This window comes from Diadema setosum, chromosome 3 (genome assembly GCF_964275005.1).
Source record: "Diadema setosum chromosome 3, eeDiaSeto1, whole genome shotgun sequence".
NCBI classification, from domain to species: domain Eukaryota; kingdom Metazoa; phylum Echinodermata; class Echinoidea; order Diadematoida; family Diadematidae; genus Diadema; species Diadema setosum.
Genome location: NC_092687.1, coordinates 33,677,965 through 33,698,955, shown reverse-complemented (window position 1 = coordinate 33,698,955; position 20,991 = coordinate 33,677,965). Strand labels below are relative to the sequence as shown.

General features: G+C 40.1%; 1 protein-coding gene across 1 annotated transcript in view; it reads right to left on the bottom strand.

The window, feature by feature from the left end:
- LOC140246800 (uncharacterized) overlaps positions 1-20,991 on the bottom strand; it is a 195,886-nt gene that overhangs the window by 128,302 nt on the left and 46,593 nt on the right. Inside the window, 3 exon segments of the mRNA XM_072326132.1 lie at positions 9,944-10,105; positions 10,919-12,426; positions 13,303-13,319. Of these exon segments, the coding sequence (XP_072182233.1) occupies positions 9,944-10,105; positions 10,919-12,426; positions 13,303-13,319 (1,687 nt within the window).

Here is a 20,991-nt window from a genome sequence, read left to right as displayed (position 1 = left end):
ACTGACATCGATGTATATTTTATTGGTTCCTGACCGGTTTAAGCAACAAATTGTCAAGATGTTTACATGTATAGAAAGATTAAAAGATAGACTATCAAATAATGCATTTTCATTGAGATGCAAAGTGAATTCGGCATTCTTTTGACGTCGTGAACGTGTACTGCACGAATTACTTTTTTCATCACTTTTCAAGCTCAAATTACGCTATGATACTTTTCATTTACAATAATTTGAGTAACATGTGACGATAGTTTACATATTTTCCTTGAATTTGCTGCCAAATTTGTGAATTAAGGTGGATTTTTGTTGCCGAAATCCAAAGGACAAAATCCCCTTCCGCAGCTCATTACGTATGCAAGCCTAGAGCAGAAGCAGGCTTCCATACGAGTTGAATAAATACGAGCGAATTTATATCGGGTGCTGCGGTCTGACTGTCAGTTTGTGCCTGCATGAGTGTATTATTGGGCCGGATGCATAAACGCTAGCAATTGCTTGTGCTAGCCGTTTACTCGAATCCGTATGCATAAAAACAAGCAATTGCTGGCAAGCAGAAGCTTTTGCTAGCAAGCACAAGCAATTGCTTGCTGCCCGCAAGCAATTGCTTAGAGACCAAGCGTTTGCTTAAAAAAAACGTATGCATAAAACATACCTTTTGCTTGTTCTTGCTAGCAATTGCTTACGATTTTCCAAGCTCTGCAAAATGAACTTGAGCTTTTGCTTAACTTGGACGTTCCCTTTTAAGTATCATTTTCACATTCATACAAGAAAGACCACACTTGTGCAGGAGTGGTATAAATCTACAAGAAATTATTCTTTAGCAGGGTTAGAAACTTTTTCATTTCAACAACGGGAAAGTCCAGTGGTCAGCACGCAAAATGTGATGAAAAGCAGGTAGATGTCTGACGTCGGTGGATAGCAAGGAGACCTCTCTCCACGTGAGATCTGGCAGATCCGGGCTATCTCTATAAGCAGTGATGGGAATCAGCCAGTACGTGTGTGTGTAAAGATGTGTGTGTGCGTCTGTGTGTGCATTTATGAGTGCCATTTCATAGCTATATTGCTATGTTAGGAAATATTTCGCACACACACGCTCTTTCAAATACGTGCTGTCACACTCGTCTTTGTTCTTGTGTTCGCACAGGCGTGACGTTCCTTTTGTTGAAAACGCAAGCAATTGCTTGTGCGGGACAAGCAAAAGCAGAGCTACCGAGTCTCAAGCATTCTGCGTGAGACTCAAGCATTTAGGGCCTGTCTCGCGATTTCACGCAGGGCACCCATTTTTCTCACGCATCGGGTGAAGTCTGCAATTTGTGCAAAAAATAAGGAGCATAGCTCAAAGGATTCAAGTGATAGTTGCAATTGAAGGTATATTTCCCTTTTGTCTTTCAAAATTAACTAGAAATGTCGCTATGGCGACTGATGCCTCCGCATAATGCATGATTCTCCCAATAGGCGTATAGTACAATGTCTTCACAATGTGTGATCCATGACAGTTTCACATAACTTGCAAAATATTGAAATGACAGGTTTGTCAGAAATGTCTTGAACTGAGTTTGCTATAATTTCCTAAGAGTGCAGGTACACATATTTGGGGAATTTTGGGAAAGTTTATGCAATGAGTAATTTTCAAGGTACGAAGAAAGAGTGTGATGACGGTACAAAATAGAATTTTTTTTTTTTTTTGGGGGGGGGGGGGCATTGAAACCTGGCCTTTGACCCTTAACCTTTGACCTTCTGGCTGGAAATTTCCCGGAGAATCTCCATTAGGTAATGCATGTATTAAGTTTTGAAACTAATAATGCAAGCATTGCAGATACTAGTATATGAGGGAAATAGTAAAATTTTGAGGAGTTGACCTTGACCTTTGACCCCCTGACTATTGACCCATGACCCCTAAATTCCCTAGATAATCCCTGCCAGACAGTACATGCATATGTACCAAGTTCCACGAAGATACATTGAAGCATTTGAGAGAAAAGTAATATTGCAACATTTTCACCTAACCTTTGACCTTTTGACCTTTGACCTTATGACATGAAACTCTCTCTGGAGAATCTTTACGCAGTAGTACATGTCCACACCAAGTTTCAAGAAAATACCTTCGGGCATTGCATAGATATGGGGGAAATTGCAACAGTTGTAGCATTTGACCTTGACCTTTTGACCTTTGACCTCTTGCCAATGTCACTAAAATCTACTCAACTAATTGTCCCATCATACATCATCCTTGGACCAAGTTTGGTGAAAGCTGCTTCATCCAGTTTTGAGTTATCACGTAAACAGATAAATTTTAGGATTTGACCTTGATCTTTGACCTTTGACCTCTGTCCGATTTCACTGAAAAACGAATCAAGTAATTGTCCCATCATACATCATCCTCCAACAAAGTTTGGTGAAATTTGCTCCATCCAGTCTTGAGTTATCGCGTAAACGGATACAATTTCATGATTTGACCTTGACCTTTGACCTTTGACCTTCTGCCGATTTCACCCAAAATCTAATCAAATTATTGCCCTATCATACTTCATACTTGGACCAAGTTTGGTAAAATTCCAGTAAATATTATTCAAGTTATCGCGTAAACGAAAGCGGACGGACGGACGTACGTACGGACGTACGGACGGACGGACAACCCGAAAACATAATGCCTCCGGCACCACTTCGTGGCGGAGGCATAATAAAACATAGTCACTTAAGTATGCACCAGATCGCATCATTAAGAGCTAATAATTCAAAAAAGCTCCATACCATGGGAGGGGTGACACCCTCCTCGTTCGCGTGCGCATGCGCCGAAACGCCGAGTCATGAAAATCTCACTCATAAAAATTTTTTGAACTTGACATCTCTGCAAAAGGTATGAGCACATGCAAAAGGTTATGCATATGAATTTAAGCAATTGCTTGAGCTACACCTTTTGCTAGACGAGCTTGTGCTTTTGCTTGAAGCAATTGCTTACAAGCAATTGCTTGTTTTATGCATTCGGCCCATTGTCTTAACCAGGGGTTTGATGTACCTGGGCTACGTACAGCCTGCGTATGTGTGTTCGTGTGTCTACGTAAGCACCCAGGATGTAAAAGGAACAAGGAAACTCACATTCAAGCTCCACAATTCCCACAACAAGCACAGCGCTGCACACACACACAAACACACACACACACACACACACACATCCAGTGGCGTAACTACGGGGGGGGGGGGCATGGGGGGGCACGTGCCCCCCCCCCAATCCGCTGGTAAAAAAAAAAAAAGAAAAAAAAAGGAGAAAAAAAGAAAAAAAAAACCCTACCAAAATGGTAATTCAAGGGTTAGTAAACTGCTTTTGAAATCGAAATGAAAGGATGATCAAGAAAAAAGATATTTTCTAAGATTTCTTTTAACCATATAATTAAAGAGATAATTATTATAGCGAAACATTGTTCAAAAAGCCCAGAGACGACAAAAGATTGTGATTCAGTGTGATTCCTGGTTGGCATTTTGAATACCAGCAGGATGTGCGCAGTGTACTCAGAACATCGGAATGGCAAAAAGAGTCGCTGCAATGTTGCGCAATGTGATGTTTGATAGATTGTACACATTTGCTATCAAAGCTTGATCATTGATTTTGCAGTGTTGCTTTACATACTAGTCTATATTGCCTTGCATTGCCAATAATAAGACTTGACCTTGGCTATTTCCTAACTTTTCCATCTATATGAAACACACACACTCACAAACACAAACAAATTAGGGGATGCTCTATATATAAGGTGCAGATTTTGGACATCCTTCTCCCGCTTGGTCACTTCGACGCCCCCTCGCTGGTCATACCTCCCCCAATCATGAACATAAACCGACACCCTTGACTACCAGTGGCGGATCCAGGGGGCGCACCGGGCAACCCCTCCCTCCAAAGCGAAAAAATATATATGTAGCTACAAACGACAATTTTTGGACCATAAAATGTCAAAATTTTCAAGCTCGCTCGCTTCGCTCGCTCGCATTTAATCGTTATGCAATTCTCCTGATGCTGCTGTCAGTAATTGCCAGCAGTTGCGCCCGGTGCGTTCCCTGCCTTTAATTTCCAAAGCGAAAAAATAAAGCTAAAAACGGCAGTTTTGGGACTGTAAAATGTCAAAATTTTCAAACTCGCTCGCTTCGCTCGCTCGCATTTAATCGCTATGCAATTCTCCTGATGTTGCTGTCAGTAATTGCCAGCAGTTGCGCCCGATGCGCCCCCTCCCCTTAATTTCCAAAGCGAAAAAATATAGCTAAAAACAGCAGTCTTGGGACTATAAAATGTCAAAATTTTCAAGCTCACTCGCTTCGCTCGTTCGCATTTAATCGTTATGCAATTTTCCTGATGTTGCTGTCAGTAATTGCCAGCAGTTGCACCCGGTGCGCCCCCTCTCCTTAATTTCCAAAGCGAAAAAAATATAGCTAAAAACGGCAGTTTTGGGACTGTAAAATGTCAAAATTTTCAAGCTCGCTCGCTTCGCTCGCTCGCATTTAATCAAGCTCGCTCGCTTCGCTCGCTCGCATTTAATCGCTATGCAATTCTCCTGATGTTGCTGTCAGTAATTGCCAGCAGTTGCGCCCGATGCGCCCCCTCCCCTTAATTTCCAAAGCGAAAAAATATAGCTAAAAACAGCAGTTTTGGGACTATAAAATGTCAACATTTTCAAGCTCACTCGCTTCGCTCGTTCGCATTTAATCGTTATGCAATTTTCCTGATGTTGCTGTCAGTAATTGCCAGCAGTTGCACCCGGTGCGCCCCCTCTCCTTAATTTCCAAAGCGAAAAAAATAAAGCTAAAAACGGCAGTTTTGGGACTGTAAAATGTCAAAATTTTCAAGCTCGCTCGCTTCGCTCGCTCGCATTTAATCGCTATGCAATTCTCCTGATGTTGCTGTCAGTAGTTGCCAGCAGTTGCGCCCGGTGCGCCCCCTCCCCTTAATTTCCAAAGCGAAAAATTATAGCTAAAAACAGCAGTTTTGGGACTATAAAATGTCAAAATTTTCAAGCTCACTCGCTTCGCTCGTTCGCATTTAATCGTTATGCAATTCTCCTGATGTTGCTGTCAGTAATTGCCAGCAGTTGCGCCCGATGCGCCCCCTCCCCTTAATTTCCAAAGCGAAAAAATATAGCTAAAAAACGGCAGTTTCGGGAACATTAAATGTCAAAATTTTCAAGCTCGCTCGCTTCGCTCGCTCGCATTTAACCGTTTTATGCCATTCTCCTGATATTACTGTCAGTAATTGCCAGCAGTTGCGCCCGGTGCGTTCCCTCCCTTTAATTTCCAAAGCGAAAAAATAAAGCTAAAAACGGCAGTTTTGGGACTGTAAAATGTCAAAATTTTCAAGCTCGCTCGCTTCGCTCGCTCGCATTTAATCGCTATGCAATTCTCCTGATGTTGCTGTCAGTAATTGCCAGCAGTTGCGCCCGATGCGCCCCCTCCCCTTAATTTCCAAAGCGAAAAAATATAGCTAAAAACAGCAGTTTTGGGACTATAAAATGTCAACATTTTCAAGCTCACTCGCTTCGCTCGTTCGCATTTAATCGTTATGCAATTTTCCTGATGTTGCTGTCAGTAATTGCCAGCAGTTGCACCCGGTGCGCCCCCTCTCCTTAATTTCCAAAGCGAAAAAAATAAAGCTAAAAACGGCAGTTTTGGGACTGTAAAATGTCAAAATTTTCAAGCTCGCTCGCTTCGCTCGCTCGCATTTAATCGCTATGCAATTCTCCTGATGTTGCTGTCAGTAGTTGCCAGCAGTTGCGCCCGGTGCGCCCCCTCCCCTTAATTTCCAAAGCGAAAAAATATAGCTAAAAACAGCAGTTTTGGGACTATAAAATGTCAAAATTTTCAAGCTCACTCGCTTCGCTCGTTCGCATTTAATCGTTATGCAATTCTCCTGATGTTGCTGTCAGTAATTGCCAGCAGTTGTGCCCGGTGCGCCCCCTCTTCTTAATTTCCAAAGCGAAAAAATATAGCTACAAACGGCAGTTTTGGGACTGTAAAATGTCAAAATTTTCTAGCTCGCTCGCTTCGCTCGCTCGCATTTAATCGCTATGCAATTCTCCTGATGTTGCTGTCAGTAATTGCCAGCAGTTGCGCCCGATGCGCCCCCTCCCCTTAATTTCCAAAGCGAAAAAATATACCTAAAAACGGCAGTTTCGGGAACATTAAATGTCAAAATTTTCAAGCTCGCTCGCTTCGCTCGCTCGCATTTAACCGTTTTATGCCATTCTCCTGATATTACTGCCAGTAATTGCCAGCAGTTGCACCCGGTGCGCCCCCCCCCCACCCTGAATTTCCAAAGCGACAAAATATAGCTACAAACGGCAGTTTGGGGACTGTATAAATGTCAAAATTTTCAAGCTCGCTCGCTTCGCTTGCTCGCATTTAATCGTTATGCCATTCTCGTGATGTTACTGCCAGCAACTGCCAGCAGTTGCGCCCGGTGCAACCCCCTTAATATCCAAAGCAAATATATATATATATTATATATACATACACAGCTACAAACGGCAGTTTAGGGACTGTAAAATGTCAAAATTTTCAAGCTCGCTCGCTCCGCTCGCTCGCATTTAATTGATACGTTATGCAATTCTGATGTTGCTGCCATGAGGTGCCCCCCCCCCCCCAATGTCTTGACCCACGGTACGCCACTGCACACATCCGAACCTATACCACCTTCCTTCCCTATTTTGATACGTAAAGGCCGTGTCACACCTTTCCGGGCAAGCCTTGCGTGCGACTTGCAAAGAACAATTTTTACTGCCCGGATGTCCCCAGAATGAGCCGCACATGACAATACCTAGCACGTATCTCACCTGTAGTCACCCGGAGGTGTGCACGCAAATCTTTTTACCCGCAAGCATGTTTAAAGGCCATGTCACACCAGCCTTGCGTGCGACTTGCAAAGAACAATTTTGAATACCCGGAGGTCCCCGTAGATATCCGCACATGACTGTACCTAGCATGTATCTCAAAAGTAGTCGCCCGAAGTGCGCACGCATATTTTTTTTACCCGCAACCGTGTTTTGGCCCTGTCACACCTTTCCGGGCAAGCTACTCGGGCTTGTTACGTGTAGGGATTTTCTAGCATACCGGACATTCCTGAGGGTGGGAAAGGATTTGTGCGAGTCAGCGCATGTGTCTTACTCGCTGGACGCGTTATACTTGCGAGTATACTGTGTGACACCAGCCTTGCGTGCGACTTGCAAAGAACAAATTTGAATACCCGGAGGTCCCCGTAGATATCCGCACATGACAGTACCTAGCATGTATCTCAAAAGTAGTCGCCCGGAGGTGCGCACGCATATTTTTTTTTTTTTTTTTTAACCCGCAACCGTGTTTAGGCCCTGTCACACCTTTCCGGGCAAGCTACGCAGGCTTGTTGCGTGTAGGGATTTTCCAGCATACCGGAGAATTTCTGAGGGCGAACAAGGATTTGGGCGAGTCAGTGCATGTGTCTTACTTGCTGGACGCGTTCTACTTAAATTCTACATGCGGGTATACTGTGTGACCTTTGTACCAGTCGCGTGGGGGCTGACAATTCAGTGATGGAATTCCTCGGAAGAAATGGCAAAGTCCCCCGGAAAGTCATTATCTTGGCTGCATACGAGGACTGCGAAGTACCTGCGTGGGAGTTGCCTGCGAAGTGATACCGCAAAGGGCGTTCTGCGTGGACCTTTCTGGGCATCCCCGCGACTCACCCTCAAAAAGTGTTGGTCATGCTCAAAACTTGGCTGCGGTTAAATCGGACTTGCGTGAGCACCTCCGGGCAACTACAGGCGAGATACGCGCTACGTACTGTCAGGTGCGGACCAACTGATGAGAGCTCCGAGTTAAAAGCCGCAAAACTTCCCAAGATACGGTATGACAAGGCCTTGAGCATGCTCAAAACTTGTTCCGAGTGAGTCGTGGGGTTTCGCTCGCAGAGGTACACGCAGAACACAAGTAGGAGACCCTTACCGGCAGCACCTCGCAGGCAACTCCAACGCAGGTACTTCCATAAGTCGCTCGTAACAGAAAACGGATCGGTTTCGAAGCTCTCACGCAGGACACACGGAATGCACGCAAGTAGAAGATACATAGCACGCGTCTAGCAGGTAAGAAACATGATTGTGCACAAATTGCAAACATTCTTGTTCGCCCGCTGAAAATCTTCTGCGTGCTGGAAACAACCTCCTCGCCACAAGCCCGCATAGCTTGCCCGGAAAGGTGTGACACGGCCTTACGACATAATGGACCGTATACATAAAAGCAGCATCCGCCCACACGCAAGCACCACTTCGGCTAATATACAAATCCGTCAAGGCCGTGTCACACCTTTCCGGGCAAGCCTTGCGTGCGACTTGCAAATAACAATTTTTACTACCCGGATGTCCCCGGAATGAGCCGCACATTACAGTACCTAGCACTTATCTCATCCGTAGTCACCCGGAGGTGTGCATGTAAATCTTTTTACCCGCAACCATGTTTAGGCCCTGTCACACCTTTCCGGGCAAGCTATGCGTTCTGTTGCGTGTAGGGATCGATTTTCCAGCATACCGGGAATTTCTGCGTGCAAACAATAATTTGGGCGAGCCAGTGCATGTGTCTTACCTGCTTGACGCGTTCTACTTTAATTCTACATGCGGGTATACTCTGTGACCTTTGCACCAGTCGCGTGGGGGCTGACAACTCAGTGAAGGCATTCCTCTGAAGGAATGAATAAAGTCACACGGAATGTCATTATCTTGGCTGCATACGGGGACTACGAAGTACCTGCGTGGGAGTTGCCTGCGAAGTGCTGCCGCTAAGGGCCTCCTACTGGCGTTCTGCGTGGACCTCTCTGGGCATCCCCGCGACTCATCCGGAAAAAAAGTTTTGGTCATGCTCAAAACTTGGCTGCGGTTAAATCGGACTTGCGTGAGCACCTCCGAGTAACTACAGGCGAGATACGTGCTACGTACTGTCAGGTGCGTACCAACTGCGGAGAGCTCCAGGTAGCAAATTTGTTTCTCCGCAAGTCAAGCCGCAAAACTTCCCCAGACACAGTATAACAAGGCCTTGAGTATGCTTAAAACTTGTTCCGAGTGACTCGTTGGGGTTCGCTCGCAGAGGCACACGCAGAATACCAGTAGGAGACCCTTACCGGCAGCACCTCGCAGGAGTTGGCTCTCACGCAGGTCACACGGAATGCACGCAAGTGGAAGCCAAGTAGCACGCGTCTAGTAGGTAAGAAACAAATCCGAAAATTGCAAACATTCTTGTTCTCTCGCGGAAAATCTTCTACGTGCTGGTAACTACCTCCTCGCCGCAAGCCCGCGTAGCTTGCCCGGAAAGGCGTGACACGGCCTTCAAGCAAACCCATCAAACTAAAAGCTGCCGATAAAATCAATATGACGTTTATGCCGCAACAGCTTACCCCTATCCACGCGTATCCAAAACGCATAATAAAGACATTCTTCCATCATATACACTAACACACAAGCACATGCACCCACACACACACACACACAAACGGACACTCAATTATCATGTGCGCGCACACTTATACATACAGTACTTCCTTGGAACCTCACCATGAGTTTTTACATGGCTTGTTTGCATGGATATAGCCATGTAAGTTATGTTTTGGTATGTAAATGACTATGTCTTGAAAGAATGATATTACCCAGCAAAATGTGCTTCGAGGGCGGTCGACAATTTTTGCCACCAACCCTTATCATAAATTGTCGCCAGACGACAATTTATGACGGGATGTCAATTTAAGGCGCCATCTCCGTCAAAAATTGTCGCCTGTTTCAGGGGGCGACAATTTTTGACGGGGCGACAATTTATGTCGCAACACACGTATTTGCTTCATAAAAATTATTCTTTTACATCGCATACATGGTATATTATTGTTTATCACTTCAAATTTTTATATGCATAGGGCGCGAGTTACCAAACTGCATAGCGTCGTGGAAGACCTCACCTGACAGGTCGAAGTCTTGTCTCCGATGATCTTATAGAAGTCCGCGTGGAATTTTGAATTCGTTATTGTCACTTTGCGCAGTACACTGCTAGAACATATTCCCTCCGCCAATTCACGTGACGTAGTTTTTCCGCAGCTGACTTCGTCAATAGATATCGATTTCTGATGTACGAAGCAAACATTAATTCATTGAGGTAGAACAATAACGATTCATAATATTGAGGTGGAACTCCAATTAAATGCAGTAGCATTATTTCGGGGGTGGGGGGGGGGGGCAATTAATAAGACGTGATATACTGTATTCATGCTTTCATTCATTTTATGCCTTTCTGGTCCTGGATGGTAATTATGTAAACTGAGAAAGAAGACATGCGTACCCTGCTCCATTTCTTTACAGGGCTGACCCAGAAGTGAGGTATTGAGACATGGATTCATAATACATTGTACTTCGAGTCCAAAATGTGCATACAAAAGAATGTACATATCGTATGGAGCTATTAGGACAGAAGACCGTTTAGAAATTGGTCTGGTTTGTCAAGAACTTGAAAGAGTTACACTTCTCTCTCAATAAATATCTCTATTTCTTTTTTGTCTTTTGAAACACAGTAGCTTGGTTCGATCGGAACACATCAAGCACACAGTTCATGTGACATTAAACGTCATATTTATATCATTAACAACACATACAGACAATTCATAACAGTTACGTATCAACTCAAACGTCATTTTCATTGATAAGACGAAAGAATTTTAAATTAAATGCAACATTATTCATCTCAGTGCTAAGATAGGCCCACAACGATCAGAGTAAGTTTTCAGAATGTTAATGATTATATAGTACAGAAGGTTGAAGAATTCATTCTCAATCACACAGAAGAGAAGACATCACTAAGAAAACTCACCAAAAATATTACACTACCATTTTTCATACATGTAATACACTTTTCAAGTCGATATGCAAGTTGTGTCACTTACAGCTTGGTCATAGCGCATCATGAATGCTACTCCTGATTTTGTATGTTCCGGCATATTCGATGATATTTGGTATTCTTCCCACCCTTTTCCAACTGTTCTGGCGGCCTCCTCAGTATGACATTCAAACGCAACATCAATGCAGAAATACTCGTCAGCCTGCCTTAGAAGATCTTTCATGATATCAAGGCCAAGTTCTTTTCCTAATGCTGAGGCGAAGTAAAGTAGGAAGCAGAACTCTTCATGTTGATAAAGAAGTCTTTGTTTCAGCTGTTCGTACTTAACATGATCACTGACGTATACATTTACAACATAAACCCCTGCAACATATTCTTGGAACAATTTGTGGGGGAAAGAAACTACTGACTGAACAAGGGATGTACTATTAGCACCGTGCCGACGCTTCCCTCTGGGGACATATTTCTCAATTGTCAAAACCCCGACTTTACAACATGTTTCCATGGCATCCTGGCACTCTTTGAAATGCTCTTCAGGAAATGAAAGCGTTCTCTGAAGCAAACCGTTCAGCGCTATTTCACTTATATCTTGAATCGCCCTTCCAGCTTCTGTCAGATGATAAGCAACCGCTTGATCCTGTAAACGTTCACAGGCCTTTGATGCGTAGTGGTCTTTCAGAAAAGAAATCATTTCTCCAAAAATCTCAGAGAAAGTTTGCAGTTTTGTTAATTCTTTCCGTTTCTCGTCAGTAAAGTACCCCCACATAAGGCAAAGCATTGCACAGTAGATGGGAAACGGGGCCATGTTAGACCGAATGATGTCATTTTCCTGCATAAAACTGATCAAACTTTCTCCAAGAGCATTCTTCTGTCTAATCTGAAAGTATCGACTGATATAAGTTGCTAAGTTCCCCTTACTAAATCCTTCTACGCTGATAAAAGTGTACATTTCGGCTAGTTTTCTCGTCATCTTGAAAGCGTGGCTTTTCCACGGTCGCGTGGTCACGATTACCTTACATGACTTATACTGCTCTAATGCTAGAATTCGGATGACCTCACTGTTGCTCCGTTCTATATCTTCCCTAAACTCGTCAAAACCATCAAACACAAGAAGAATTTTATTTAGATTTGTTGAGATATAGCCGTCTATCTGGTCCGGTGTTGCTGCATTTGAATCAGACAAATAATTTTTCAGAATAGCACCAATACTTTTGCCGTCGGTGACATCTCGAAGAGGAATTACGATCACCAAATCCAGATCCTGGAGAATCTTTCCCTGACACCAGTCCCAGGCGATCTTAGCGCAAAGTGTTGTTTTACCGACACCCCCCTCACCCTGGATCAGAAGGTGCTTTGAAAGCTTTCCGCTCTCGTCATAGGCCAAAATGTCCTCGTAGGTTATCGGTGTTTTCCGCATGTTACCTCTGTCTATTAGGCTCAAATTTGTGTAAATGTCATCCAAGCTAACACGTTCCATGAAGTTGAGTGGATCCACCGTGACCGTCCGCCTTGACTCACGGTAATACTCCTTCAGGTCTTCCTTGCATCGCTGTACTTGTTTCTCCTGAAGCGACGGGGGGCTTGGTGCTGATAGCGACGGCAGGCTTGGTGCTGACAGCGACGGCGAGCTTGGTGCTGAATATTCGGAAAAGAAAAGAAAAATCACTTTAAAATTCTATTTCATTTTTAAAGTTTCCTGGGAACCTACAATGTACATGTACATAGAGGCAGATGCTTGTGGGAGTTGGTTTCCTGAAAGAAAGTAAAACATATGTACATCTGTACACATTATTATTATTATTATTATCATTATTATTATTATTATTATTATTATTATTATACTAACGCTATTTCAAAAATATACAAATAGCAATAATACATACTATGTACACACACACACACAATATATATATATGTATATATATATATATATATATATATATATATATATATATATACAATATATGTGACCCTGCACCTCAAAACAAACAAAAAGTCGCCAGACTTGAATTTTTAGTTAAGACCATATTCTGAAAGAGCAGACTTTAAGCTTTAAAATGATGTATAACTCAAATCAAATGGACTCTCCTAACCTATCTAAATATTGGAAAGAAAGCACAAACTCAGGAAAAGTGTGAACTGAGAAAAGAGGCTCTGAAGTACAGCGTCTATTCAAGCGTTTAATCTTTACCAAACCGTGCTGGCTGTGCGATGAATGGGACAAAAAACAGGAAGTAAACCACCAGAGTAACAACAATGAAGGGATTATCAAATTAAACTGAATTTAAGCATGCCCCATTAACACATTCTGTCCATAATTAATGACAACTTTCAAAGCAGTAGCACTATCTTTTCAAAAGTTATTAGAGTTGAAAGTGAAGAGTGTGGACAAGGTTTTTCAGAAATGAAAAAGGGATTCTAAAGACACACCTAATCACACTATTCTACTAAAAATGTTCGAGATAAACTGCTAAAAAACACACTTTCCTGCCCGTTTTATGATACCAAATGTTAGCATAATGTAAAAGAAGACCCGCTCTTTCAGAAAATATGAAAAAGTCAAGTTCGGCTAGGTTGACCCATTTCACTTATTTTCAGTCCTCACGCAAAATCAGTGTGTGCGACTCTTTGTTTGTTTTGAGGTGCACGGTCACATATATATATATATAATATATATATTATATACATATATGGGCCGTGACGCGAGAAAAGGGCCCTTAGGGCATTAAATACCGAAAATGAGTTTTCACGTCCATATTGTAGAAGAAACTCTGACGTATTTGGATATGAAAACCTTTTTCTGAAATTCCACTCCTAAATGCCCCAATTACGACATTCAAAACAGCATGTTTTGTCCAAATCCTGTCACTTTTTGCTGCGTCTATGCAAGTGCGCGTAGTTAGCTAGTTGATCTTTTTTGCGCGTATTGCTTTGTTAAACTTCCGCGCCGTTTTCTGGCGTTTGCGCGCAGCGGCGCTAAGGGCCCTTTTCTCGCGTCACGGCCCACGTTGAACGATGTACAATTGGCCATTTTCGGGCTTTTCGATATTCAAACCCTTGTAAAATTGTCACCTGGGGGTGTTTTTCATGGTTTTAGGTATCATTTGGTAGGGGAGGGTTGTACCTTTCAGAAAACATATACTTTGTAGTGTTCTTACTGCATTTTCTTTAAAAAATAATGCTTTGAAGCTGAAAAAATTGACAAAAATGCATATTTTGGGAAAAAAATCCCAGAATCACACATCTTAATTTTTGTTCTAATGCAATTCTACAGCTTTGTTTTTCCTTGTGAGTAAGCCCACACACTTCAACTATTTAATCAAGTACTTCTGCCATCAACGTGTGTATTATTTATCTTATCAGGAAACGTTAAATTCACTTATGTCTGAAAAAGAACGTCTCTAAATGAATTATCTTTTCCATGACGCCAAAGATTCAGGATGACTATGAAAACATGTAAGGCCATATTTATTTAGCGTCTTATCCATACTACCATTCCATCGAAATTTGTGAGTGAGCTCTGTGAAATAATCGAGTGGTGGCTCATTAAATGAAATTATACTGAATAACCATCAGAGATGTTCAGTTGTTTAATGGTTTCATTAATGAAAGTGGATTATGCTTGAGATAAAAAGTGGTTATCAGTATGTCAGTGTGAGCCAGGCAAGTATGATGATTGGCAACTTTAGTAGCATACTGTCCACAAAAGTGAGTTCTGGTTGAAAACCCGAATTGGTGAATGTCTCTGATCAAAACGAATGTCCCTGATTGAAAATCTCTGAAGGGATATTCCCTCATCTGACACTTTCACACTGCATGATATTTTATTTCCGTGCCTATTTTACGCACTGACGAGCCATCCTGGAATCGAGTCAGCACAGTTCAACGACAGATATGCCCACAAATCTTGGAAATGTGAGTAATAACAAAAACTTTCCTGGTGTTTGTGCCAATTTATTAGAATTATTATTCCGTAGATTTGCCAATCAGTATCATTTGTGAAATTATGTATTGTAATCTTTGGATTAAGGTAAATTAAAGGATAGACAGTAAATATGTAAGAATCTGCACGAAAATCAAAGACCGCACGTCTCTGAGCAAAATGAAAAACGTCTCTGAAAATTACTGTTTCATGAAATAAAGACATCCACTATACAAATTATGAGAACATTAAAGTAAATTTATTTCTGGATGGGCTCAGTTAGTATAATAGGAACAAGTAGAACCAAGTTAACACTGGCGTGTTGTAATATTAAGAAAAATGAAGCTTCCTGAAAGATGTTGAAAATATGTAAAAGAGTTTCAAATTTAAGATTTTCTGTTGATTGAGCAAGTGTAAACACATTGCCAGGACAGAAACTATGTTTTATGACTAGTAATAGGTCAATAGTCTATGATTATTATGTAGTAGTCACTTTAGTTTACGTATTTTTCGTGAGAGAGGCAGAAATGTAAGAAAAACAGGTTTAGGTCAGAGACGTTCTCTGAACAAATAGGATCTGCTCTCAAACCAATATCAATGACCCACCATGGCGAATTGGTGCCTATGTTTGTAGCACATTGGTTCCTCAATCCAAATATAATGCCAATATCTTGTAAAAATCAAACAAATTAAGTACTGATAAGCAAAGATGTTTACGTCAGAGACGTTACATTGAGCGTTTTACATATTTTCAACTACTACAATAAGGAGTAGATCTTTCATCATTCCAGAGTATATGACCCTCGTATACATACATACATCGTTCTAGGTAATTTACGCAATCTAAAAACAATGTTGATTTTATAATTTTGATCAGAGACGTTCATTTGTGCGTATATTGTTCTTCCAGTGCATGATAAATATATTTTAATATCATTTTCACTCTATCTCTTTTTTTTTTTCTTACAGCAAGATGGGAAGACCGGATGGATTTTAAATGCTCCGAATATTAAAATTTCGTCCTGCTCAGGATCTTTAGGCTCAGTCATGTTCATGGAGCCTACAAGTTCCAGATCACGGCCGTGGTACTGGCAAGACCGGACGGACATTTTGGAGGTGCCATCTGTTTACAAAATAATGACTATCCCAACCCCTGTTTCAGGTAGCAAGCGACGCAGTCGGTACCATGCACTGATTGAGGACATGGAATACCAAATGCAGGGGAAATACAATTCAATGTTATAATGCGGACTCTGTTTTTAATGCACATCACTACGTTTGCTTTTGAGGCTGTAAAATCTGAGACTTACACGCTAAGAAATAAATGTTCAAATTTGCACCTAATTTGCAACAATAGCAGCACACCTGTGGTGCATACTTGCACCCTTAATTGTGCTTAATTGCACCCTTAATTAACTGCCTTTTTGAAGTTTTGCTAATTTCTGCAAACAAGTTCTCGTACAGTTGATAAGAATATGCAAATGAGTGAGCTAACCATGTCATAACCTCACAATTTTCCATTGATCGCGTACAAAAAAATAACGAACATTCAATTTTTCTGTCTTTGAAATCTGAAACATGATGCTATTCCTGGTTGATTACCTTCAGAATAGTAATCAGTTAGATACACCCGGATTAAAGCCTCGGGCATAATTATGTTTGAATGAAAAACTTAAAATTTCAAAAGTTTAAGTGCAAACATTATGGCAAGTTGTGAGGGAATGTCAAGCTCAATTTGCCATTAGCATATTCATAATGACCGTTCAAAAACTGTTTCCTGAAAAATTAGCGAAACTTCAAAACGTCATAACTTCATTATTTTTTTCTTGAGCCCGTAAGATTTTATTCTTTCTTATCAGCGGCTAGCGCATATTTGGGCTGAATTTCCCCTGTAATGACTCCTTTTCTCTTAGAAGTAAAGTGAGATGTTCTAGTGGTATTATTTTTTAGGTTTGTAAGCCAAATATATGAGAAAAGGAAAAAAAAAAAGCTAACATCTATGATGAAACAAGAAAATGTCTATTAAGAATGTCCCTTTACTTAGTTTCCTCTACGACACTATACTTATGTATCGCCTTCGAGTAGAAAGAAGGATTGATAATCCCCTACCGATGTGACAGGTAAAATGTGATATTGTAATGTTATCATTGTCAACCTCTTGAAAGAGGTTTTCAGTTCATTTTTGGTCAAACGTTTGCTGTACCACACCGTTGATATTCTTTTGAGTTTGGCGTTTACAATTTATATCTGCCATAGTATACAAAAAAAAGCACAGCGGAATTTGATGCTTCTAGGATGAGTATAGATTAATTAAAGCTTTCTGAGACGACATCATAACAGTGGCCCAGGTACGGTCCCTAATAAAAATCCGAACAGGCCTGACATACACATTCAATCATATTTGAGGTATAGTGGTCAAATTAAAATAGTATTAGTAAATTCGTGTTTACCTTTGTTATAGACTTGGACTACATTTGAAAGAAAACATATACAATATTGATAGCATGTGGGCACACCTTCGCATACACCGGAAGGTGAAATACAAAGTAGTTGTCATCATAAACAAAAACAATTCTTGACATATGCCTCGGTAAATGATTTCTCAATGAATGTGGAATGTTGAGTTACGAGCGTCTTTTAAAATAGGGAGTTTGGTGTTTAATTCTAGTGATAACTTACAGCCGAAACGTCCCTGATGGAAAAGCAAATGTCTCTGATATAAACAAATAATTTAGGTAAGGTAGTCAAAATTGCAAGTATTTCATGTAATTTTTATTTGTCTGTCATTCAAAAGTGTTGTAAGATATGAATGATATAACAAGGACAGGTTTGTTGTTGATTTTTGGTGTAGAAATCGAAATTCCTCTTACAATTTGGAGGTTTGTAGTTACAATCGGTTATTATGAAAAATAATTCAAGTTGAAATTACCATTCTGAATTGTTCACAAAAGACAAACATGTGTTTAATAAAAGAATAATGTTGTTTGTTCACAAACCTCGTAATTATGGATCAAAGGACATTGTTTTTATTGTCTATGTCTGAGGAACGTCTATGAGTGAAACCTGAACGTCTCTGATCAAAACATGGCTTACTTTCAGCATCTGTAAAGGGCTTTTATGGGGATTTGACCAAACGAAAAATTCATTAGAAGTATCTAGTGAACATTAACATTTAAACAAATGAAACCCCTGCTATATGTTTTGTTCAAATGAGATGAAAGTGAAGATAAGAACATAAAAATCTCTGCTTAAATGACAAAAACTCCACTTTTACTTTAACTTCTGTGTGTATTAGCTTTTGTAAACTTCACAGGAGGTAAACAATATTTTAGGAACAAATTAACACAATCTTCAAAAGCATGAACATGATGAAAATATATTCACTTGAATGTTTTTCTACCCTTCATTTGAATTTTCACTAAAACAATGTTTATTTTAGTCAGAGACGTTCGCCAATATGTCACACTTCTATCTAATCTTGAATAAAAACAACACCCTTGGAGATATCCCAGTATAACCGGTTTCTAAGAAAGCTGATATCAATGGCATTTGACTGAGATATATTTATATCAGTGAGTGACGTTTTTTAATTTTGACCCCTGATATACCCAATTGTACATCGTTCAACGTTTTCACCCATATGTATACAGAGAGAGAGAGAGAGAGATAGATAACGTGGCAGGTGAGGGTTGATATACCGTCATTCGAGAGATTCTACAAGCCCTTTTACTTTACCTCCCCGCATTTTCATGATTTTTAGATTACTCTTTCTTCTATCTTTAATTATTATTTTAGTTATTTTATTACTTGAATACTGGTACCCTCTTCTTGCACACCACTTTTGCTTACTCGTATTTTGAATCTTTAAGTGTTTTTCATCACTCGATGCATTAAAAACTTGCATGTATTCTATTTCTTTTAGTTGGATTAAGGGAAATGATAAAATAACTTAGATTTCAGTAATGTAGATCGAATACCACCAGGTATTGTCTTTTACTGGCCTTTTCGCAAAATAAAGGCAGAGATTCTAATGAAACGTGTCATAATCACTATTTTGTTATACAGCTTTGCCGTTGTCTTTATACTCAAAGCACCAATTAATTACGGATAACAACAACCGCTAGGCATGCGTATGAGACGCCTTAAACACTAAGTGGTTGTGAAGGTCATAAACACATTCAATCGAAAATAATGACATAAAGAAATGCATAACAAATATCTTTGTGACCAACAGTTACTAGTAATGTTCTTTGCCATATCTTTTGTATATTCACATCTCAGCAAAATTAAATACACTATACGAGATATCTGTAGCTTGTTTTACAGTCTTCAAAGTATGTTTTTTTTTTTTTTTTGCAGATTATAATGATAATCCCAAGCGTAAAACAAAATGTTGTTTTTGTCCCCAGCTGCCAACAGTTCGTTTATGTAAGACGCATTGAGTTTGGGTTGATCACGAGGTGCAATCTTGTATTTGTGATACAGATTTTTTTTTTCTGTTTAAAAGAATGCATAATGAAGGACACTGACATCTAAGGAAACCTTGAAAATATTTATAGTAAAAAATAAGTGGCTTTTGCTTATAGGGATACATATATCATTTTATTCATAATATCTTGAAGATAGCATCATGAAAGGTATAACTTACTTCGTCTATCTAGCATATATGTGGACAATCGGAATGTGTTATATTAAAAAAAAAAAAAAATATCTTCAGGAGTTATTGTTCTTTTCAATTGACGGGGCCCAATATCAACTTGTTATTTCGCTGACACAAAATAAAAAATGTATGATGACCTTCAATAGGATGAAGATCACACACATCGGTGGCAATATATTTTTTTTCTAACATAATCAGTACGTAAATCGGAATGAAACTTAAATATACAAGATGCTTAACTAAATGCAAAATGTTAGTAAACACATCAGTGAAAGTTGTAATCATTATGCACTACAATATCTGTACAGTAAAAAGAGAGAAATCAAGATATTTGATTTTGATTTGATTTGATTTATTTATTCTCTGTATGCCATTTTTTTTTCAAATACATCAACTTTCTGCAATTTCATTAACAAAGTACAAAATACCGGTAGTATACTTTATACAATTTTCATCATTTTCATCAATTATGCAATACATCTGTAGTATAATTACATGAGTAACGTGTTAATAATTTGCATACAGAACGATTGCCAATAATAAGCACAACGCTTGACTGTTTTTGTTAAAAGTACACATTCTCTGGACTTGTTACTGGCATAGTTCACAGGTTATACTATTCCCTTTCTGAAAGAGGTAATTCTAGTGATTTCTAATTATGCTAGAAATTCTAGTGATTTCTAATTATGCTAGAAAAGTGAAAATCCGTTGAATTTTCTGAAAATTTTCTTTGTATCGTAGTGCATACATGGTGTCATGAACTGTAGTAGTCTTCTGAATCAGCTGTTTCGTCACCAATACTTCAAAAATTTGTAATTTTTGAACGGATTTTCAAATTTCCCTTAAACTTTCACTGATGCATTCTACTTGTATTGTTGCATTCAATCTTTCGAAATGTATCTTGGAGGTTCATTTTCCTTGAAATCTTCTGATGATGCTCGTATATTTGGTTACTCTTGTCAGATTAACCGCACCTTTCAAGACTGCACAACCGCCAGCTTGAAGGCGCTTTACAAGGTTTTAACCCGCTATAGCAGTGTGATGACTAACCTGATGGTAGATTTGTTTCAGCAATCCAAACTAGCTTGGCTCTCATCAGAGCCTCTCTCAGGTCCGATCGAAGTGAGGATGGACTCACTTTGTGACTCCACTTACGAAGCATGCTCACAGTTCCATCGTTCGTTACTTCATGGTAAAGTTTGTTTGTTCGTATGAAGTTCTGAGTTTCTGACACAGTGAAGCCCAACTCTTTCCCAAGGTGCTCAATGGCATCATTGTCTGGGATATCTCTGGCAATGTCTTTCAGAAGGGAGTCCACATCACTCGACTGTTTTTCAGCCAGCCTGCATTAATTTAAAAGAAAAGAAGGGCCTATTCACTTTTTGTACGCTTTTATTTGCATTAAAGTGTATAAATATCAGTGCTTTAATTGTGATTCTTAAACCTGACGCAAATCATAATAGCCCTGATTAATGTCTATAATAGGGAATAGTGTTCCTAGTGGAAACATCAGTGCATTTTGAATTAAGGCACACTC